Raw genomic sequence first — 22,627 nt, 5'->3', positions numbered from 1 at the left:
GGACCTCTGTAATTTTAGGAAAGCAAAATGGGATCGCCAGGTAAAAACATTGAGAACCGCTGCCTTGATAAAATAAAGAGATTTACTCCGTGCAAACACCCAGGTTACGAATGTTTTTGGGGTTACACCTATGCACATACGAATAACTACAAACAATCGACCTCGACAAATAATCGTTTAGCGCATCAATGCTTTTCAACCCGAGGGATGGTGCGCACTTGCGCGGATAAAATAAATTGTAATGCGGTTGGCAAACGTCGTGCGGGTGAAGATGGTGCATATTATTATTTTTCATTATATGTAATAGAGTAATCATATAAGCTGGTGCGCCCACTTATGTTACAACTTACAGGTATAGTAATTCGGCTCGTATAGTGGTTCATTGCAGCTTAGGCTATTTATTATATATCGGTAGAGGCTCACGGTTTTAATCAGGGCTGCGGAGTCGGACTCGGGAATCGGGACTCGACGAAGTCGGTTTGTTTTGCTGGAGTCGGACTCGGGACTCGAGTAAGACCACGTAAAACTACTCGAGACCCGAGTCGGACGTGCGCATGCGCAGTTCCAAATTTAAAACCGATATTGCCGCCAACTGTAAATCGTAAAAGTGTAATAGCAAAAGGTTAAATATATTCCAACCAAAGAGTAAATGAATTATATGACACCCTTATGCGTGAATTGCTAAAAATACATTTTAAATTAGTTACGTAAATTGGTGAAATACAGCCTGTAGAGTCGGCGCCTTATTCGGGGCTCGACGAAATTAGCACATTTAGCCGGAGTCGGACTCAGGATTCGGTAGTCGGATTCAGGTTTATTTTAATTGTCGGAGTCGGACTCGGGATTTGGACTCAGATTTTTTTAACCGACTCCGCAGCCCTGGTTTTAACACACAAAGCCTCACATTGTTATTTCACAAATAGGGAAAACTCAAGGTTTGCAACTTTCTGTGCTTAGTTCGTGCGGATAAAACTTTTTCGAAATAATAAAGTGCGAACGGTTCTTTTAAAGCAGGGGTTCTTTGGAGTGCGTAAATTAGCTTTAGGGGGTCCATGAAAGCCCAATTGAAATATTAGTGTATACTAACGAAGTAATCAATTTATAAAAAAAAAACAATTTAATTAAAAACAAAACGTGTTTGCACTGAATGTATTTAGACTTAATTTCACTTCCCATTTTCGGACCAAAATCAGCAAAATTATAAAGTTTATTTGTACTGTGACGTCAATTTATGACGTCATTTTCGAATTTTTTTAGCCTACAGTGGTCCATGCGAGCTAAAAGAAAATTTTAGGGGTCCGCGGTAAAAAAAAGTTTAAGAACCCCTGTTTTAAAGATTGAAAAGCACTGGTTTATAGCGTATTGTAGAACTAAGTTAATAACGAAAATAATTTGTCACCTGCTTCAATGCTGAGACACTCCATCGCTCGGTAGCCTGCGTCACGTGCGCCATGCTTCACTGCTTCCGTCATGAGTGCCTCGTACACACGTGGCGCTTCCTGATTGGTGCAGTGCACTTCAAAGCCTAGCTCGCCAACGAAGGATAGCCTAACATGTTAACAGGAAATATGAGGATGTTTTCATAAGTACGGCAATGCAAGGTATCCGCTTCATAAGAAAACCTAGGCACATAAGTATTACTGCACCCTGGTCTTGTGACGTAGTAAAACTGCCAACAAAAGTCATAATCTTATAAATAACAAAAGTTCTAAAAAATATTATAAGTTTTGAGTTAACCGCACCATGGCCATTTCAAGGAGTACACTGGCCAACAAAAGTCATAATCTTATAAATGACAGAAGTTCTAAGTTTTGAGGTAAGCACACCATGGTTATTTGAAGTAGTACATTGGCCAATAAAAGTTAGAATCTAATAATTCACAAAAAATCTAAAACTTTACAAATTTTCCGGTAACCACGGCCACACAACTTCATGCCTTTACCTCATCAAAGTTGCCTTCACACCAGCGATCTCTGTCGACATCCAGTGGCCATACTTTAGCGAGTCGACATTTGCGATGAGTTTTCTCAGAACCTTTCGACTAAAAAAACAAACAAAAAAACAATCTTTATACACAACATTATATTTCGTGTACTTGGTCAAACTAAAATTGTTTTTTGTTATAACTATATATAGTGCATATTTATGAGTAAAAGCTGAAACAATCGAAACGTTGATATTTTAAAACGTTTTTTTATATGGAGTCCACAAGACTTCCATTCATAAAGCTTTGAAGGGTGGCATAGTTTCCACTTTCCATACGGCCAATCCGTTTCCCAAAAAATTTATGGCAACTTTAAGCGTGGCTGATTTCAATCCCTGTTTAATAATTAAAGTGGGCTAAAGATTTTAATCCACTCATTAGTAAGGTTTAAACCTTAATGGCCTTATTTTTCCTTGTTAGCATGAAAATTTTTATAAAAATTTCAGGGATAACGCCACAAAGTGACTTCAAAACGTAACATATTTGTATATTTGAAAAGGCGGAAAAAAAACTTGCGTCGTGAAAAAAACGCCTTTGTATCGTTTCGGTTGCCTCCAAAAAAAAAAAAAAAATTATTTTCAAAGGTGTATTGAAACGCACGACGCCTTCGGGCTAAACCGATTTCAACAAAATGGATTAAGGCATACTAAAGTTAGATTGGCGCGAAGCGCGACAAAAACTTATATTTAGGTAAATAAGGAGCATAAATAATTTGGAGGACGGCATTGTCACACTCCCCTTCCTTGAATTCGCCCCTGTCGTATTGGTGTACAACAGGGACCGCACTGTTCAGGAAGTGCTAACCTGAAATAGACCTTATTCCCAGTGTTATAATGACTTAAGTGAATGACTTGATGCAAGTGCACTTAGGTTACTGCTTTCAAATGATGTGACTTGACTTAAGTCTTTGGGGAAAAAGACTTGACTTGAATTTCGGACAAACGACTCTGGTTAAAATGAAGTGCTGCTAATCGGCAATTTTTTTATAAAGTTATGGTATTTATCTTGATTTTTATACATAAAACAATCTGCTTGTTATGTGTTAAGTTTGTTTATTTTTAGTTGAGATCTTGCTTGTAATCGAGCAAGTTTACCAATTTTAGTAGTTTAACTTTTAATTTATATGACAAGGACTTCACTGCTGGATTTTATTTTACGAATTACTTGAATTGGACTTTAACTATTTCAAAATGGCTTGTTGACTTCACTGCTTATTCTACCTCTTGGGTCCTTGCAGACTGAGTATTGAGCTTTGGTCGGTGCGGTCTTCGACTTGACATTTCAGCTCGGTCCTTCTCAGAACGTCGTTAACGTGCGCCTTGCAGTACTCGGTGGTCGCACCGCCCACTATCATGTGGTACTCGTCACCTGAGAAGAGATGTAAAAACAATGAAGGAAAACTGTGCAAAAAAAGCAAACTAAAAAAATCAACCCTATAACAAATAAATGAAGACGATCACTCAATAGCAGAGTACGATTTGCCAATACTAGTATTAAGGTCGGACACTCCATAAATGTATTAAGGCCAGACACTTTAACTATGTCTATTTCGCCAGCAAAGGCATCATCAGAAAATCTGAGTTAACACAGCAGTATAGAATGGATATTAGGAACATAAAATAAAAAAATAAAAAGTATTGATTTTAATTTACTAATCTTTATATTTTATTGTTACTTTTTTGATTTGAGTGTATGGCCTTACTAGTATAGATTTTTATTGACAAAGCTATATACGCCGCCGTAGTTTACAATAACCTGCGACGTAACGGAGTTACCAGTGCAAAACTGCACCATCGGACAACAGGGCATTTATCAGCAATCGAGCTACTTAAGGAGCCACAATGATTAAACAGCATCAATTGATATGTTGTCCGGTACATTTTTTACGCATGTGGGTGGGTGGTCATTATTGTGGAGCAGCAATATTTATTTTGCTGGCAGCGATAAACAATTCCATTGGCACATCTCGCTACAGTGCTCGCGCAACCACTTGAAAAGCTCTTCATAGTTTAAAAAGCCATTACTTCAGTGGTACAAAGCAAACCTTTTTAATTCCACTGAAGTCACATCGCATGGCTTGACACTTACGTACTCTCGTAACCGTATAGCATCCCCTTCGATAGCTCAGTTGGTAGAGCGGTGGACTGTAGCGGTTAAAACCACAGAAATCCATAGGTCGCTGGTTCGACTCCGGCTCGAAGGATATGTTTTGTCCTTCGGTACACAAAACTGTATTTCTCGATAAACATATAACCAGTAACTGAACTTTCAATTGGACTCACCCCATCTTTTTTTAATCGTTTTGTTTAGTTTTTCAGCATTTTTCGTATGTCATATGTAATAATTTCCCGAAAACAGCTTAAAACCTATTTGTTTTCATTAGCCTACTCTAGAATCTGTGTTGCGTCTCCTGTATAAAAGTGGACTGTAGCGGCTAAACTCACAGAAATCGTAGAGTCCCCTGCCAATGAGGATATGGCGATATGCCGTTATGCTGCAACCCATCACCGCAGTAATACTTACTTTAGAAGTGTTTTTTCATCCCTTCGATAGCTCAGTTGGTAGAGCGGTGGACTGTAGCGGTTTAAAAACACAGAAATCCATAGGTCGCTGGTTCGACTCCGGCTCGAAGGATACTTTTAGTCTGACTGAGCTTGGAGTTGGTTTCAACCCTTGACTTTTTAATATTTTGTTTAGATTTTTTGCGTTTCATTTTAATTATAAAAGTATATCGTTTGTTGTAAATCCCCGAAACAGCTTAAATTTTTATATGCTGGCTTGACATCAACGTCCTCTAGAATCGTTATTGTGTCCCCTTCGGTGGACTACAATAGTTGGAAACGCAGATATCCATAGGTCCAACAACACAAACAGTCCCTTGCCAATGAAGATATGCGGTTATATTGCAATCCGTCACAGATACCTTAAAACAGGGGTCGGCAACCTTTTTCTAGTCGCGGGCCAAAACCAAACTCAGAAAGGTCTCTGCGGGCCGCACAAAATGATAACTAAGAATTGTGTTATTTTCATGTTAGAAGAACTGTGAATCTGCCGGGCCTTGGATCGTTTTTGCACTTAAAACGTGTTTAATTACGTTTAAAGGAGACAGTTAAGTGTTGGCGCAAAGCGCGAAAAAAAGCGTTTGTTTGGTTTGAAATTCGAGTTTACAACGTCGTCATCCATACCAGTAATGAAAAGTGTACTAAAACTATTTTGGGAAACGCGATTACATTTAAAGTTAAGCTAGCTCAATGTTTGTAAACGTTTTTTTATGTGAAGGCACAACTAGCGAGCTAAGCGAGCGCGATTTTTTTGGTATACAGGCATTTCTCTTAAATTCTTGCAAGTTACCGAAAATAAAAAAATGTTAAAAAAGATACGTCCAATATTTTTGAATACGTTTTCCGTTTTTCCGCGACGCACTTTGGCTAATCTAATTGAAAAGACAGCATCAAAACGTAAACAAATCAGACGGAGAAAGATCATTGGCGCGAAGCGCGAAAAAGTTTAGTTAAAATAGTCAAAACGTATGTGAAATAATGTCTAATTTGTCAAAGAGGCGGCGGGCCGGATGAATTACATCTGTGGGCCGCGGGCCGTAGGTTGCCGAACCCTGCCTTGAAAGAACCTCAAAGGGTATAAAGAGAAATCTAAAACAACTTATTCGAATAGAAATGAATCATGTAAAGCGACGTAAACAGTCCCCTTTCAGAGAGGATACGTGGTTGCAAACCGTAACAGCTGCATAATAGCAACTTAATTTAAGTGTTTTTCCGTCCCTTCGATAGCTCAGTTGGTAGAGCGGTGGACTGTAGCGGTTTAACAACACAGAAATCCATAGGTCGCTGGTTCGACTCCGGCTCGAAGGATATGTTTTGTCGTTAGGTACACCGAAATGTATTTTTCGATAAACTTATCAACAGTGACTGAGCTTCAAATTCGCCACATCTCAATTTTACTGTTTTGTATCGATTTTTTCTGTTAAAATGTTATATACGTTTTAATCCCCGAAACAGCTTAAAAAGACTATTGTTTTAACCTTGAACCAAATATCAAACGTTGTTAATTTTCTCTAAGGAGCGGAAAATGTGTTTTTAGTGATTTTTCTTCGCCTCGCGGGTAAACTATAATGCCCACCAACCTCAACTTTTTAACAGGAAACATGGCATTGTTGGATTCGAAATTATGGATTCGTTATTTTACTTTTGAAATCAATAGGCCCTATCTATTATACTTACAGTTATCAAAGAAAATCAAAGAACGTTAGACCAGTGGTTCTCAACCGGGGTGCCGCGGCGTTCTAATACTGAAGGGTGCTGATAGGTATTTGAGAACATTTGAGATTTTTGCTCAATTGGTAAGCTTCTTCATACAACTATTTGTGTACGATTAAAGATCATTATATCAAATGACATTTTCCTACACAACTTAATAGAGTGTTGTTCCAGTTCCATTTATAGTAACATTTCAGTAAAATACTTAACGAAATTTCCAGTCAGGGCGCCGAAAATCTATTTATTATTTTTAAGGGGTGCCGTAAGCCGTAAAAGGTTGAGAATCACTGTGTTAGACACTAAGAGTAATCAAATTCTTGTGCCTATAGACTAATATCGTTATAACCTAAAATGCGGTATGTGCTAAACACCCCAAAATTACGGCTTAGTTATCTGTAAGAAAGAGCGACATTATAATCAAGAGAAAGCTCGGCAAGGACTGTTATCCCAATCGATGCTTCGCTTTGCAACCGGCTACACTTCAAATTGAAGGAACTCCAAACAATAGAAAGCGATTTCACGTGATGCCTTGAGACATTATGCGGCGCAATTCACAATGGTGGCCGCTTTCCTTTCAGTTTCCTTCGAATCTTTCTCGAACAGCTTGAAGTCTGCAGTTCAATGGGATAATGTCGCGATTTCAACAATCACCAGAAAGTCTTGTGACCCGGAATTTTTTGCCCCTGTTTCGACTCGACATCACACAATCCACGAATTGTTCGTAACTTTCCTGTCACGAGCACAACCGGCGATTGAACCAGGCGTCCGGTGCAAGTTTGATTGACAACTTTAAAACGAGTCTCAACAATACCGCGCGTTCTCGCAACTTTACGCGGGCTGATAATGCCGCACTTATTTTAAACGCAAACCCTAATATTTCTAATTAACCGACGCCGGGTATAAATGACGCAGTTTTATCAGCACTTGCTCAGACAGATGCGGATTGTCTTCTTGTATGGGTTGCAATTATCGCACTTATTTAAAAAGCAAACCTAATATTTCTAATTAATCGACGCCGGGTATAAATGGCGAATTTTTATCAGCACTTTCTCAGACAGATGCGGGTTGTCTTCTTGTATGGGGGTGTCAAGGATGTGGGTACAGTTGTAAAGACAAATCAGAGGGTAACTGGGGCAAGTGTTTAGGTAATGCCTCTTCGTGAACTCATTAAATGTGCCGAGAATAGTCTTTTGGTGTAACCTAAAAGAATTGTGTTCGTTTTAAAGCTTTTGTACAAAGTATAGGTATCTTTATACAGTTGATTTGCCAACACGGACACTGACGGGATGGCGGTTTCAAAGTCGAGCATATTTTTTATGGCAGTGGTTGGTTTTGTCTTTGGTAAGTTCGCGCAGCAGTCTGACATGTTTTCCAAAAATAAAAATATCGACAAAAAGTCTGGCCAAAGTAGATACAGTATCGTCTGCACGATAGAAATATCGTGAGGCGGCATATAAATAAACACGAACATAGACCCAGAAGTACAACTCAAATGTCAAAACTGAAACAAGTGTTGCGACGATAATCAACTTTTGTCGCGTTGGTTAGATTTTTATTCAATTAGGTATCTTCGACAAAATGGTGGGAAATTTTGTTTCTAAAAATATAGGTGAAAGCGTTCTGTTTTTTAAAATAGGTGAAAGTATTCTGGCAGGCGTGTTTGTTTGTTTGCCCAATGAATCTTATTAAATTCTTGCGTCGGCGTTAATTAAGGTCTATTGGTATTCGAAATTCCTTTTGTTTGTTTTAGTTTTTTTTTTCTGTTTTCTCCAGCTGAATCAATGGTGGAAGGAAGAAGAAATGACGTAACCAACGGTTGTTGCTCCGGATATTATTGCCGAATAGTTTCGGGCCAGGTAAGTGACATTAAAAAGGCTTGCCTCTATTAAATACTCTATTAGGACAGTTGACGTTGGTCGTTTTACAGCTTGCATCGTTATGTTAGGAAATTAATCTTATGCATATCGCACCTTATCCGACCAAGAACGTCTGATACTTTGTATGCTATTAAGATATGGATAACCGATATTGGATACAAAAATTGCGATTGTCCGATTAATTGCCAAACAAATTCACTACTTTTGTTCGATTGGCAAACTTTATTTTTTTAGAAAAAAGTATATGGCAAAAACAACTAAAAGGGCAAAACGTCCAGCTGAACTACCTATGTCAGTCTGTTATCGGATCGGCATCAATACCACCCTAGTGTAGGACAGGGGTTCTTAAACTGGGGTCCATGGACCCCTTGTGGGTCCGTAAACTAGTTTTAGGGGGTCCATGAAGGTCTAATTGAAATATTAGTGTATATTTAAGACCTAATCAATTTATTAAAGAAAACAATTCAAATAAAAATAAAACGTGTTTGCACTGAATGTATTTAGACTCCATTTCACTTTCACATTTTTAGACCAAAATCGGCAAATTATGCAGAATTATGAAGTTTATTTGTACTGTTACGTCAATTTATGACGTCATTTAAAAAAAAAATTGCCTACAGTGGTCCACGCGAGATGAAAGAAAATTTAGGGGTGCGCGGTAAAAAAAGTTTAAGAACCCCTAGTGTAGGACGAGTACCGATACTATAACTTGAAATCGTGTATCGGTCACGATCTATCAGTATATTATCGGACATCTATAAAACGCATAACTTTTAATTTCTGTAAATTTAATTTAACGATTGGACTTCTTTTTTAGATTTTGTTTTCCTGCAGTGCAATAGATGGGAAACGCTGTAAGAAATACGGCGGAATTACTAGAAGTAGGTTGCTCGTCAAAATAAATAGGCCTAATGCAGGGGTGTCCAACTGAAACATGCCGACGTGCCAACTTTTATCTTATTACTTCTTCCCGTGCCAAAGTTTAGCAACTATTTTTTTTTCTAAAAATTATATTATACAAAACTTTTATACAAAAAATAAAAACAGTTTAGTGTTATAATATCAGAAGTAATTGTTTGTTGTCGTAATTGCTGGGATTGTTTTGTATTGTGAATAAACAATGACAATTGGCCGTATAACAAAGTTAGCTTATTTGACAATTGGCTGAATTTCTCGGGGAGCTTGCGTGCCAATTTCTATTAGGTCGCGTGCCTCATGTTGGACACCCCTGGCCTAATGAATATCAATGCTCGTGTAGCCAAAACTTATATCATGGGGAGAAGCGGGCTGTTTTAAAATACACCGCTAATAAACTAAAACGGACATTCGAACTGATGAAAGGTAGTCTGGTTTTCAACGGTCAATTAACAATAATGGTGCGCCTGCGAGAGACGCAAGGTTTAAATGATGTATTTTCATTTGTTAGGGCTACATGTGTAAAATAGAAGAGCGATTTTTTTATTTTGATTTGATAAGTGAAAAAACAACAACAAATGATTGCAGTGTATTCCTCGTTTAAATAAATAAGTCGCTGTTAAATCGACATCATCCTAGCTAGGCGCTCTTACCATTTAACGCGCTGAATACAAATGTTACATTTTTTAAGAAATATGCAGCTTGTGCAAAAGGAAGAGACGTTGTGATGTTCCAACCCAATTAAACTCAGGAGATTCGAACACTGACGACAGCAACTTAATGGACATGATATTTGCATCAAACTACAATGAGTAACTGACTGACTGTCGTGCTTACACGAATGCTGTGAAGTGTGAAATAACCGCCTATAGCTTTGTGTATAAATTCGCTATGTAGTTTTTCTGAATAAAACAATGAAGGAACTGCTGTCGCAATTAGGAAAAAAGGAAGTTAGAAGACCTTACATCATCACATCTTACGTTATTTAATTAATTTACTACCCTGTATTACAAAACTGGTTTTGAAATAATTAGTATCCCAGCATAGCGATTTTAAAAGTCAGGGACAAAGTTTTGCCAATCCGAATGTTTCAACTCAGTCAGCAGTTTGTTATAATGTGTGCTTTAAGAAACAAGGGAGTGAAGTGGTATTTTTAGTAAAAGTCATACAAACAATAGGAACCAGAATACAAAGGCACACTTGCAGATTTAGACAACTAGATTAATTTAGCTTTTCAAAAATTAGGTTAGAATAAGAATTAGATCATTTTATGTTTTATCAAATTAGAATTACTGAATTCTTCAAAAACAAAACTTACACTTTAAATTAAACTAGAATTACATTTAATTGTTTAAAATCAATTTAATTCAATCTCATTTTATTCTTATAAGAATGTGAACGGTAATTTTTTGTGTGCTAAGTTTTAAATGTTTTGGCAAAGTAGCATTTTTAGGAAAATACGAAATAGATTGGAACTAGAATTACAGCACACAAGCAATTCACGAACTAGATTAGAATTAGAATTAGTCGCATTTTGCTCTAATCCATTAAATTAGAAAACTAGAATGATCTAGTTGTCCAAGTCTGCAAACTTGCTTCGCGGTTCTTGCATTCGTAAACTCGAGTAGCACTTTAATTTTGCACGCAAGTTACCAATGATTAATTGATACCGTTGGTTGCCCGAGATTGTAATGCACGTGTCCGTGAATATGTTTTTAACGTAGACCACTAAAATATTTTCCTGTATCGCGTCAACCAGGGTAGGCATGAAAGTTTTTAAACATAGGTAGACTTAAACACCTGCAGTTTGCGGTCTAGCTTATGTGAAAATATAAAAATGAGGTCGAGCCTAACTTCAGTTGAAGAGCTTTTTCAATTCATCATATTTGGTTAGGAAAACATATTTATTTAAGTACACAATAAGGTTTAAATTTGACTTTCGTGGGCCGCAGAAATTAGTCCACGTACCCTAAGGGGTCCACGGACCCCAGTTTAGGAATCCCTACTTAAATAACACACATAAAAACAACCGTAAAAAGATACAAAGGTTGGCAATGTGGTTCGAGACGTTAACAAGAAAGCCACAAAAAACAGTCACCAGACCGACAGTTCTGAATTAAGTTCCAGCGCCGAAAATAAAGTATCTCACCTTGCTTTCCCGGCATTCTTGCAACGACCAGGTCGGACTCGATGCCGCCCTCCGAGTTCAGCATCAGCGTGTATTTGCACGCGGTCGCTCTGACGTCAGTGGTGACGTCACTGGCGAAGAGGAGCCGAGCGGCCCGGGCGGCGTCGGGGCCGGCCAGGACCAGTCGGCCCATGTAGCTGGTGTTAAAGAGCACGCAAGATCGGCGGCAGGCGAGCGATTCGTCGCGTATCTTGGAAGTGGTTTAAATTAAAGGAAATAAAATAAAATAAAGTTTTTGATTTAATAAATGTACTTGTTATTTTTTGTGCCGAAAATATTTTTGGTGTTTTTTATAAATGTTGAACATTCATAGTACATCATTATATATTTCCTTCACTAATACAAATACTTTTTTTCCTTTTTAACAAAAGGTAGTGGTTCTGGGCAATGCAATTTGTTATACTCTTTAGTGTATTTTTTCTTTAAAAAAATTACTTTACTTTTTAAAAGAGTTATTTAAACCACAAAACGTTTTTTCTTCTTATTTTCTGGTAAGTCGCGTCGCGATGAGGGCGAAGAGATATCCAGAGCGAAAGACGAACAAGATTAACATCGCAATAAAACTCAATTCGCAATAAGACCAAATTAGGACTAACACCTAATAGCCGTAATACCGTTTAAATCGGAATAATTCCTAAACCCGTCGGAATAAGACCTACAGTAAATCGTCAGAATCAGGCCTATACAACATTTTACCTAACCCAAACCCCACCCCTAAGTACATCACTAACTCCTCTAATAATTTCAACCCTAACTCATTTTCCAACCCCACCCATTAAATTACCCACCAATAAACCCAAACTGGCCGACAAATACGGTGATAAAACAGCAGGCCGCTAACAGCGCCATTGAAACTAGGGCGCCCAAACGTCGACACCAAAACGGCCGATGCCAGACCGAATGGCCCCTGATCGTCCAATATCCTCACCTACAGTTTCAAGCGTTATTGTGGCCGTTTAGACCTCATTCCGACGAATTCAGGACGTATGCCGACAAGTTATGTCTTAAACAGACGATTAAGTTATTATTCTGTCGTGGGTATTATTGCGTATTTGGCTTTATTATGTCGTTGAATACTATATGGTTTATAAATTTTTCTGCTTTTGGTATAATTGCTTTTCAGGTCTTATTGTGTGTTCCCGCAGTGGCACTTCGACTATAAAAAAATAGCAAATTTTGAACAGTTTAGTCGAAAATCACGAAAGCCTTCACCAGGGAATGTATTACAAAGTAAAACGACAAACACACACAAAAAAGATCAACTGAGTTGTGCGTCGTCCTCTATTGATTTTTATTTTAAATGTTGTTTAGCGCATTTAATCTCCTTTTATGTATCGTTTTACATTGCGTGGCGTTGTTGCCACGCCTTGCCACAAAGTCACGTCAAAAAACAGGTTACTCCAGGTTAACTGGTCGCACGATTATTTATCACAATAGGAATATAACGTCACAATGGTCAGTGACAGATGGTAAATTAACGGAACGTCTGGGATTACAAAGTAGTTTTACAGGGTAACGCAATTTGTGACACTATCCGGCAAGTTTATCCCAAACAAAACACCTACCAGCTCGTGAGAAACCGGGGGATACTCGAATGTATATTCCTGGTCCAGGCGATCCCTGTAAGGGTAATCTCGCGTCCTCTCGTTGCCGTAGGCGCCATAGAAATCGTACTCGCGCAGCTGCAAGGTTTCTGGTTGAAGTTCGGGCACGAAGTAACCGGGTCGCTCCCAGCCGTGACGTTGTTCGAAAAAGCTACCTCGATTTAGCAAGATCTGCGAAATAGCGAAGTGTTGTTGAGGTCAAGTTGTTTGTTGTTGATTCCTCTATTACAGGGGTTCTTAAACTGGGGTATATAAACCATTTGGGGGTCCATGAAGGCCTAATTGAAATATAAGTGTATATTTAGTAAGTATTCAATTTTTCAAACAAAACAGTTTAATTAAAAATAAAACGGTTTTGCACTGAATGCATTAAGACTCCATTTCACTTTTATATTTTTTCAGTCACAGGTGATATGTTTTTTGAAAAATACAGTTCCGTGTATCTAACGACCAAAAACGTCCTTCGAGCCGGAGTCGAACCAGCGACCTATGGATTTCTGTGTTGTTAAACCGCTACAGTCCACCGCTCTACCAACTGAGCTATCGAAGGAGATGCGATAAGGTTACGAGATTACGTTGGTCATAAGCCAGCAAATTGAAACAAAAAGGGTTTAGCTGTTTCGGGTAATTACAACATAAATGCCATACTTACGGATATAGTGCAAAGTGTAAACAAAATAAATAAAAATATATGATGGTAAAAGTAAATCAAAGTTAAGCCACTGGCGCTAAGTTTATTGAAAAATACATTTCGGTGTACCTAACGACAAAATGTATCCTTCGAGCCGGAGTCGAACCAGCGACCTATGGATTTCTGTGTTGTTAAACCGCTACAGTCCACCGCTCTACCAACTGAGCTATCGAAGGAGATGCCAAAACACTTCGAAACTAAATTATTCTTGCACAAACAACAGGGTGCTGCTATGGCATTCAAGCAAACTAAATGGACTCCTGCGAACACAGCTAATTTTCAAACTGTACTTAATCGTATTTAAAGTCGTCCATGTTACAAGGTTTAAAACAGATATGTTTCTCATGCAATACCATTTTCATTCGTAACTATTTCCAGGCTGTTAATAATTTATAGAAACATAAGTTCATTTGGACTATGCCCTGTTTGATTCAGGAGAGTATAAAAACACAGCGCTTTTGCTGTAGACGATAAGGCTGTAACTTGGTGAAGTAATTTACGTTACCCATTGAGAAAAAAATCCTTTGATTAAATTGAGTGTAAATTAGTTTAAGTCATTTTAAAGGTATTATTTTTACTCCAAAGAGCACTTTTTTGAACAACTTTATTTTTGTCACTTTTACCCACAGTGTGAAGACCTTACACGGATTTTGCTTATAGCGTGTTTTGGTGACATTCGCATATGCTTGAATGACGGTACCCACCGAATAACTTGAACAATATCCTCTACTGCAACTGTTTTCGTAGTATACAACAAACTAAAAAAACAGTTTGGTTAGACTCGCTAACGACAAGCGTTCTGTAATTTCTTGTAATTTTCACAGCACAGCAAAAAATAAAATGCCGCCCAATTAATTAATGTTCGCCACCAAACGGCTATCACTTTGCCTAAACGGTGTACTTTTTAAAACTTATAACAAAGAATTATTGTATGATGTTTGTTGAAAAATGTTTAAAAGCAGTATAGATGAGTGCCAATGATAGTCAGCTATTCATTGGCTCACACCGAAATATTGGCTTCACACGTACCTTTGCATACTTTGATAACATTGTGAAAGCTATAAGGGCCTGGCTTGGTTGTTTTGCCAGTCGTTGATAACAAAATGTATCCTTCGAGCCGGAGTCGAACCAGCGACCTATGGATTTCTGTGTTGTTAAACCGCTACAGTCCACCGCTCTACCAACTGAGCTATCGAAGGGGATGACGTAACGTTACGAGAGTACGTTGGTGTCAAGCCAGCCAATGAAACCAAATAGGTTTTAAGCTGTTTTGATGAAATACAACACATATGTCCAATGTCCATACTTACGAATAAAATGCAAAAATCTAAAAAAACGAATTAAAAGAGATATGGGGTGAAATCAAATTAAACTTTAGCCACTGGAAATAGGTTTATCGATAAATACATTTCGGTCTTACGGCAAAATGTTGACAAAAATGTATCCTTCGAGCCGGATTCGAACCAGCGACCTATGGATTTCTGTGGTTTTAACCGCTACAGTCCACCGCTCTACCAACTGAGCTATCGAAGGAGCTGCAGTAGATTATCAAAATTGTATTGGTATGAGGCCAACGATTAAGTGCTTCCATTACATTGATTACGGTTACAGCAAACCGATAAAACAGCTCTTCGATAACCTGCACTAAAAGCTTATCAGACCTCGTCATTTTTGAGATGTTAAAAAAACATGATTTATTTTGACTTGTAATGCCATCATCAATCTCTTTGTTTGATGAATAGTGTAAAATAGCACCAATTTAATGAAGTTATACCATGTAGCAGGTAATTTGGACAGAAATGGTGCCAGAGAAAAATGGACATGCAATCGACGGTACCTACTCAACCACTTGAAATATACCCTTTCGTGTCCACTTGTTGCTCGGTATGAGTACAAAGCTGAAACAATCACATTTCAAAACCCGTTCGGGGCCGCTGGCTTTATACCAATATGATTTCGTATCACTGTGATAGCCCCTTCGATAGCTCAGTTGGTAGAGCGGTGGACTGTAGCGGTTTAACAAACACAGAAATCCATAGGTCGCTGGTTCGACTCCGGCTCGAAGGATGTATTTTGTCGTTAGGTGTACATAACTGAATTCTCGATACACTTGTGACCAGTGGCTAAACTTTGATTTGGTTTCACTTCATATCTGTTTAATTGTTTTGTTTAGATCAGTAGTTCTCAACCTTTTCTTTCCGTGGCCCATTGACGTTAATTTTTTTTTTGTAAAACACAGCAGACCATATTTCAAAGCAGATTATTTATTCAACCGTGCATTAGTGACATACTTGCGGCTGAACAATAAATTTACATTCCTTTTTAATTCCTCCCCCAGCCATTATTTCTGTAAAATTAAATGTAGTGACACAAATGAAACTGAATCTATTTTTTTTTAAATTGGTCTGTGGCCCACCTCAAATGTTCTTATGGCCCACCAGTGAGTCATGGCCCACTGGTTGAGAACCGTTGGTTTAGATTTTTGACCAAAAAATTTAATCGAACATTTCATTAATCCACAAAACAACTTGTAGCGTTTAGATTAGTCTGTATTCAGATCCGATAAAAAAAATATTTTATATTGAAAAAATTTTTACTTTTTTTCAAATCAAGAGTTCAACCCAGGTGATTGTTTGGCCAGGTATAGTGGTTATACAGCCTTTCATTTTGCAGACCTTTTTGCTTTATTTAAAATAAAAGTTTTGCAAAAAATGAAAATTAAAAAAGTTTAATTATTATCGCAAAATAAAATCAGCGTTCATATACAAACTTCTTATTGTGGTCACGTTTTAAAACAATTTTTTTAATCATTAAAACTCAATAAAATGGATGTGCTCCGGCAAAAACATAATTGTCAGTCAATAATTTTAAAAGATGTTTCTCTTAACAATTTTCTAACAAACGGAAGCAAACGAATCCTAATTTCAGAAACCACTCGCCCAGTAAGTAAGCGCAAAAAGAAGTAAAAACGCCAGTTTTCTGCACAAGTCACCTTGTGCAAGGAATCCCTGCGAAGGTTTCTCCCGGCCAATGGTTGGTCGTTATGGTAGGCTACGCAATAACGCTTCGCGTAGACTTCGTGGCTCCTGTGTCTCAACCATGTCTTGTTCTCAACCAGCGCCGAAGGAAAACGCCTGCGAAACACGCGAACATTCCGATTTTAATGACCTATGCCAGGGCTATTCAACTATTTTTAGCAAAAATCCAGTTACAAAAGTTTAACATTTGCTTCGGTCTGTCATAACTCTTACGAAAAAATGTACAGTCGTACAAAATGTAATACGGTATAATTTAAATATGTCCTTCGCTTCTCTGTAATGTCGGTTATCTTCTGTAATGTCGGTTACTAGAAAGAGGTTTTCAATAAACAGCAGCAATTGTTTGCTAAGAAAAAACTAATCAAATCGCATTGCTAAGTAAATACTGAACAGATAAGTTCGGTTTCAACACTGAAAAGGTCCGCATTCGGGTCGCGGTCCACCAGTTGAGTAGCCCTGACCTAAGCGGTCAATGGAACATTTCCATCAAAAAAAATTCTCGCGAAGGACATAACCGTTAAGCGGGCCGGACGAGCAAAAATCAAGTTTCAAAAGGTTAACTATTATTAAATAAAAATTTGCCTTATCGATCAGGTGACAAACCTATATAGGGCAGGCCTGCACAAATGGTACACGGGCCACAACAAGCAACAAAAATATTGGCGGGTCGCATACGGCAGATGGTCCGCGAGCAAACTCGTTGCCAAATGCGCAGTAAAATAAAGTCCAGTGGCGCGAATAGCCGAATATTTTCTTTTAGGGGTGACTAAATAGATTTTCTAAAAACGACGAAAGCCTAAATAACAAACTGGTATAAGTTTACAATATACTAGTAAAAGAGAAATTCACTAGCTGAAAGTTTGCCCACCCTCGAATTGGCCAATAAATGTATTATTTTGTCGCGCAATGCACAAACAAGACACCCCTTATTTAAAATAGATGCTATAAACAGAAAAACAAAAATATATAGTGAGCCCCATGCGGGCCATTTTACAATGCGTCGGGTGGTATGTTGCAGGCCTGGTATAGGGGTTTACCGTTCATTCCAATTAAATTAAATATCATCGCTCAAATGAAACCAAAAGCGCTGTCGGCTTCACAGCTGTTGTGTATAGCTGTTACGTGTTTATCAACACTTAAACACCCAAATTAGTTAATTGCCATAAGCCAAATCTTAGAGTTCATATTAATATTAAGTTATCTTACGAATTTTTAAATAGGGCTTTAGATTACGCGTTCCAGCTTTCGTTTGCCAAATATGTTCTTCAGTTACATAATATCATATTTGATGATGTAAAGTTTTCCGTATTGTTGTGTGTAAAATTCCTAAGTTTTTCTGCTTTAGTTCGCCTCGTTTCAAACTTGACAATAGCCTCACCTTATATCCCATCTGAACATGTCCATTTCGGGCTTTCCCTTGATTGCCCACAGCGCCAGCTGTCTGCCGGCACCCCCACCCCACATCATGCCCCCGCTGTTGAAGCCGCTCCCGTAGAAGAAACCCCTTAATCGGGGGGATTCCCCCAGCAGCGGACTTCCGTCGGGAGTGAAGGATTCTGAAACACGGTAAAGCAGTGGTCAAAGGCAGTAGCAAAACACAAATTCGTCTATAACAGTGGTTCTCAACCGGGCCCTGGTTTGCCATTTATTATGCTCAAGGGTGCCCATAGGTGCTTGAGAATTTTTAAGAATTTGATTTTTTGTTCCATACCTACTTCTGTATGGGCTTTGGCATTTTCACTACGTCTTGCTACAACCTCGACCCATTATGCAAAGTTATAACCTAGTTAATGACATATTTCTACTATAAAAATGGGATTTCTTGAAAGGTATCTTAAAACAAAAGATGTTTCATTTTACATTATGTTCGATTAAATCTTCTGTGGTAATTTGACCATAATAAAATATTATATGGAACTCGATCCGAAAAAGACGTAGCGATAAATGTTATATGTAAATAATAAAAAATGCAATAATCAGAACAAAATTATATGTATTTTTTTGTAGGCCAACTATTAAAAAGAAACTTATGTAAAGAGTAGCTACAATAAAACTAAAAATGATCTGTCATAATTTTTCTCTAACCATATCTCGCACAAACCCACTACTGTATAAGTGTATAAGCGTTAACTCCCAATTCAACTTTGGTTTTCCTCTTAAATCCAACTATCAGTAGGCGTTATAGGAATTAAATTTCGGAGAACAATCGCATCCCTTCGATAGCTCAGTTGGTAGAGCGGTGGACTGTAGCGGTTAAAACCACAGAAATCCATAGGTCGCTGGTTCGACTCCGGCTCGAAGGATACATTTTGTCGATAGGTACACCGAAATGTATTTTTCAATAAACTCAGCACCAGTGGCCTAACTTTGATTTACTTTTACCCTCATATATTTTTATTTATTTTGTTTACACTTTGCACTATATCCGTAAGTATGGCATTTATGTTGTAATCTCCCGAAACTGCTAAAACCATTTTTGTTTCAATTGGCTGGCTTGTAACCAACGTACTCTCGTAACGTCATAGCATCCCCTTCGATAGCTCAGTTGGTAGAGAGGTGGACTTTTAGGTGTTTAACAACACAGAAATCCATAGGTCGCTGGTTCGACCCCGGCTCGACGATACGTTTTGTCGTTAGGTACACTGTAATGTATTTTTCGATAAACTTAGCACCAGTGGCTTAACTTGATTTCATTTAACCTCATATCTCTTTATTTTATTTGTTTACACTTGGTATGTCATTTATGTTGTAATTCCCCGAAACAGCTAAAACCCTTTTTGTTTCAATTTGCTGGCTTATGACCAACGTACTCTCGTAACCTTGTCGCATCCCCTTCGATAGCTCAGTTGGTAGAGCGGTGGACTGTAGCGGTTAAAACCACAGAAATCCATAGGTCGCTGGTTCGACTCCGGCTCGAAGGATACGTTTTGCCGTTAGGTACACCGAAATGTATTTTTCAATAAACTTAGCACCAGTGGCTTAACTTGATTTCATTTAACCTCATATCTCTTTATTTTATTTGTTTACACTTGGTATGTCATTTATGTTGTAATTCCCCGAAACAGCTAAAACCCTTTTTGTTTCAATTTGCTGGCTTATCACCAAAGTACTCTCGTAACCTTATCGCATCCCCTTCGATAGCTCAGTTGGTAGAGCGGTGGACTGTAGCGGTTTAACAACACAGAAATCCATAGGTCGCTGGTTCGACTCCGGCTCGAAGGATATTTTTTGTCGTTAGGTAAACTGTAATGTATTTTTCGATAAACTTGTCAACTGTGGCTGAACGTAGATTTAGTTTCATCCAACATCTTTTTAATTGCTTTGTTTACAATTTTGCACTTTATCTGCAAGTATGTAATATATAATTCCCGAAACGGCTTAAAACCTATTTGTTTCGATTGGCTGGCTTGTAACCAACGTACTCTCGTAACGCCATAGCGCCCCTTCGATAGCTCAGTTGGTAGAGCGGTGGACTGTAGCGGTTTAACAACACAGAAATCCATAGGTCGCTGGTTCGACTCCGGCTCGAAGGATACGTTTTGTCGTTAGGTACACCGAAATGTATTTTTCAATAAACTTAGCACCAGTGGCTTAACTTGATTTCATTTAACCTCATATCTCTTTATTGTATTTGTTTACACTTGGTATGTCATTTATGTTATAATTCCCGAAACAGCTAAAACCCTTTTTGTTTCAATTTGCTGGCTTATGAACAACGTACTCTCGTAACCTTATCGCATCTCCTTCGATAGCTCAGTTGGTAGAGCGGTGGACTGTAGCGGTTAAAACCTCAGAAATCCATAGGTCGCTGGTTCGACTCCGGCTCGAAGGATACGTTTTGTCGTTTGGTACACAGAAATGTTTATGTTTCTCGACAATCTTGTCAACTGTGGCTGAACGTAGATTTAGTTTCCTCCCATATCTTTTTAATTGCTTTGTTTACAATTTCGCACTTTATCTGTAGGTACGTAATATATAATTCCCCGAAACGGCTTCAAACCTCTTTGTTTCAATTGGCTGACTTATCACGAACGTACTCTCGTAACGTCATAGCGCCCCTTCGATAGCTCAGTTGGTAGAGCGGTGGACTGAAGCGTTTGAAACCACAGAAATCCATAGGTCGCTGGTTCGACTCCGGCTCGAAGGATACATTTTGTCGTTAGGTACACCGAAATGTATTTTTCAATAAACTCAGCACCAGTGGCCTAACTTTGATTTACTTTTACCCTCATATATTTTTATTTATTTTGTTTACACTTTGCACTATATCCGTAAGTATGGCATTTATGTTGTAATCTCCCGAAACTGCTAAAACCATTTTTGTTTCGATTGGCTGGCTTGTAACCAACGTACTCTCGTAACGTCATAGCATCCCCTTCGATAGCTCAGTTGGTAGAGAGGTGGACTTTTAGGTGTTTAACAACACAGAAATCCATAGGTCGCTGGTTCGACTCCGGCTCGACAATACGTTTTGTCGTTAGGTACACTGTAATGTATTTTTCGATAAACTTAGCACCAGTGGCTTAACTTGATTTCATTTAACCTCATATCTCTTTATTTTATTTGTTTACACTTGGTATGTCATTTATGTTGTAATTCCCCGAAACAGCTTAAACCCTTTTTGTTTCAATTTGCTGGCTTATGACCAACGTACTCTCGTAACGTCATAGCATCCCCTTCGATAGCTCAGTTGGTAGAGCGGTGGACTCTAGCGGTTTAACAACACAGAAATCCATAGGTCGCTGGTTCGACTCCGGCTCGAAGGATATTTTTTGTCGTTAGGTAAACTGTAATGTATTTTTCGATAAACTTGTCAACTGTGGCTGAACGTAGATTTAGTTTCATCCAACATCTTTTTAATTGCTTTGTTTACAATTTTGCACTTTATCTGCAAGTACGTAATATATAATTCCCGAAACGGCTTAAAACCTATTTGTTTCGATTGGCTGGCTTGTAACCAACGTACTCTCGTAACGCCATAGCGCCCCTTCGATAGCTCAGTTGGTAGAGCGGTGGACTGTAGCGGTTTAACAACACAGAAATCCATAGGTCGCTGGTTCGACTCCGGCTCGAAGGATATTTTTTGTCGTTAGGTAAACTGTAATGTATTTTTCGATAAACTTGTCAACTGTGGCTGAACGTAGATTTAGTTTCATCCAACATCTTTTTAATTGCTTTGTTTACAATTTTGCACTTTATCTGCAAGTACGTAATATATAATTCCCGAAACGGCTTAAAACCTATTTGTTTCGATTGGCTGGCTTGTAACCAACGTACTCTCGTAACGCCATAGCGCCCCTTCGATAGCTCAGTTGGTAGAGCGGTGGACTGTAGCGGTTTAACAACACAGAAATCCATAGGTCGCTGGTTCGACTCCGGCTCGAAGGATACGTTTTGTCGTTAGGTACACCGAAATGTATTTTTCAATAAACTTAGCACCAGTGGCTTAACTTGATTTCATTTAACCTCATATCTCTTTATTGTATTTGTTTACACTTGGTATGTCATTTATGTTATAATTCCCGAAACAGCTAAAACCCTTTTTGTTTCAATTTGCTGGCTTATGACCAACGTACTCTCGTAACCTTATCGCATCTCCTTCGATAGCTCAGTTGGTAGAGCGGTGGACTGTAGCGGTTAAAACCTCAGAAATCCATAGGTCGCTGGTTCGACTCCGGCTCGAAGGATACGTTTTGTCGTTTGGTACACAGAAATGTTTATGTTTCTCGACAATCTTGTCAACTGTGGCTGAACGTAGATTTAGTTTCCTCCCATATCTTTTTAATTGCTTTGTTTACAATTTCGCACTTTATCTGTAGGTACGTAATATATAATTCCCCGAAACGGCTTCAAACCTCTTTGTTTCAATTGGCTGACTTATCACGAACGTACTCTCGTAACGTCATAGCGCCCCTTCGATAGCTCAGTTGGTAGAGCGGTGGACTGTAGCGGTTTAACAACACAGAAATCCATAGGTCGCTGGTTCGACTCCGGCTCGAAGGATACATTTTGTCGTTAGGTTCACCGAAATGTATTTTTCAATAAACTTAGCGCCA

The 22,627-nt window shown here is 38.4% G+C and overlaps 1 protein-coding gene and 17 non-coding genes across 18 annotated transcripts in view; 13 read left to right on the top strand and 5 right to left on the bottom strand.

Moving 5' to 3' along the window:
* The window catches only part of LOC146166763 (sarcosine dehydrogenase, mitochondrial-like), a 51,195-nt gene that overhangs the window by 2,446 nt on the left and 26,122 nt on the right, over positions 1–22,627 (bottom strand). The window contains exons 8-14 of the mRNA XM_083384952.1: positions 17,950–18,127; positions 16,526–16,667; positions 12,804–13,013; positions 11,200–11,428; positions 3,205–3,352; positions 1,943–2,041; positions 1,400–1,548 (exon numbers count right to left, since the gene is read on the bottom strand). Of these exons, the coding sequence (XP_083241078.1) occupies positions 1,400–1,548; positions 1,943–2,041; positions 3,205–3,352; positions 11,200–11,428; positions 12,804–13,013; positions 16,526–16,667; positions 17,950–18,127 (1,155 nt within the window). The remainder of the gene's footprint in view (positions 1–1,399; positions 1,549–1,942; positions 2,042–3,204; positions 3,353–11,199; positions 11,429–12,803; positions 13,014–16,525; positions 16,668–17,949; positions 18,128–22,627) is intronic.
* Positions 4,098–4,187, top strand: Trnay-gua (transfer RNA tyrosine (anticodon GUA)). The gene is given in 2 exon segments: positions 4,098–4,134; positions 4,152–4,187. It is a non-coding gene; the product is annotated as a tRNA-Tyr (tRNA).
* Positions 4,528–4,618, top strand: Trnay-gua (transfer RNA tyrosine (anticodon GUA)). The gene is given in 2 exon segments: positions 4,528–4,564; positions 4,583–4,618. It is a non-coding gene; the product is annotated as a tRNA-Tyr (tRNA).
* On the top strand, positions 5,763–5,853 carry Trnay-gua (transfer RNA tyrosine (anticodon GUA)). The gene is given in 2 exon segments: positions 5,763–5,799; positions 5,818–5,853. It is a non-coding gene; the product is annotated as a tRNA-Tyr (tRNA).
* Positions 13,302–13,392, bottom strand: Trnay-gua (transfer RNA tyrosine (anticodon GUA)). The gene is given in 2 exon segments: positions 13,302–13,337; positions 13,356–13,392. It is a non-coding gene; the product is annotated as a tRNA-Tyr (tRNA).
* Positions 13,619–13,709, bottom strand: Trnay-gua (transfer RNA tyrosine (anticodon GUA)). The gene is given in 2 exon segments: positions 13,619–13,654; positions 13,673–13,709. It is a non-coding gene; the product is annotated as a tRNA-Tyr (tRNA).
* Trnay-gua (transfer RNA tyrosine (anticodon GUA)) lies at positions 14,642–14,732 on the bottom strand. Its single transcript is given in 2 exon segments — positions 14,642–14,677; positions 14,696–14,732. It is a non-coding gene; the product is annotated as a tRNA-Tyr (tRNA).
* Positions 14,977–15,066, bottom strand: Trnay-gua (transfer RNA tyrosine (anticodon GUA)). The gene is given in 2 exon segments: positions 14,977–15,012; positions 15,030–15,066. It is a non-coding gene; the product is annotated as a tRNA-Tyr (tRNA).
* Trnay-gua (transfer RNA tyrosine (anticodon GUA)) lies at positions 15,509–15,600 on the top strand. The gene is given in 2 exon segments: positions 15,509–15,545; positions 15,565–15,600. It is a non-coding gene; the product is annotated as a tRNA-Tyr (tRNA).
* Positions 18,785–18,874, top strand: Trnay-gua (transfer RNA tyrosine (anticodon GUA)). Its single transcript is given in 2 exon segments — positions 18,785–18,821; positions 18,839–18,874. It is a non-coding gene; the product is annotated as a tRNA-Tyr (tRNA).
* On the top strand, positions 19,403–19,492 carry Trnay-gua (transfer RNA tyrosine (anticodon GUA)). The gene is given in 2 exon segments: positions 19,403–19,439; positions 19,457–19,492. It is a non-coding gene; the product is annotated as a tRNA-Tyr (tRNA).
* On the top strand, positions 19,703–19,793 carry Trnay-gua (transfer RNA tyrosine (anticodon GUA)). Its single transcript is given in 2 exon segments — positions 19,703–19,739; positions 19,758–19,793. It is a non-coding gene; the product is annotated as a tRNA-Tyr (tRNA).
* Trnay-gua (transfer RNA tyrosine (anticodon GUA)) lies at positions 20,014–20,104 on the top strand. The gene is given in 2 exon segments: positions 20,014–20,050; positions 20,069–20,104. It is a non-coding gene; the product is annotated as a tRNA-Tyr (tRNA).
* On the top strand, positions 20,314–20,403 carry Trnay-gua (transfer RNA tyrosine (anticodon GUA)). The gene is given in 2 exon segments: positions 20,314–20,350; positions 20,368–20,403. It is a non-coding gene; the product is annotated as a tRNA-Tyr (tRNA).
* On the top strand, positions 21,558–21,648 carry Trnay-gua (transfer RNA tyrosine (anticodon GUA)). The gene is given in 2 exon segments: positions 21,558–21,594; positions 21,613–21,648. It is a non-coding gene; the product is annotated as a tRNA-Tyr (tRNA).
* On the top strand, positions 21,869–21,959 carry Trnay-gua (transfer RNA tyrosine (anticodon GUA)). The gene is given in 2 exon segments: positions 21,869–21,905; positions 21,924–21,959. It is a non-coding gene; the product is annotated as a tRNA-Tyr (tRNA).
* Trnay-gua (transfer RNA tyrosine (anticodon GUA)) lies at positions 22,169–22,258 on the top strand. Its single transcript is given in 2 exon segments — positions 22,169–22,205; positions 22,223–22,258. It is a non-coding gene; the product is annotated as a tRNA-Tyr (tRNA).
* On the top strand, positions 22,484–22,574 carry Trnay-gua (transfer RNA tyrosine (anticodon GUA)). The gene is given in 2 exon segments: positions 22,484–22,520; positions 22,539–22,574. It is a non-coding gene; the product is annotated as a tRNA-Tyr (tRNA).

The sequence above is a fragment of the Ascidiella aspersa genome, chromosome 1 (genome assembly GCF_963924565.1).
Source record: "Ascidiella aspersa chromosome 1, kaAscAspe10.2, whole genome shotgun sequence".
In the NCBI taxonomy this organism is placed as follows: domain Eukaryota; kingdom Metazoa; phylum Chordata; class Ascidiacea; order Phlebobranchia; family Ascidiidae; genus Ascidiella; species Ascidiella aspersa.
Note: the sequence above shows the minus strand (reverse complement) of the source record. Positions and strands in the feature narration are given on the sequence as shown.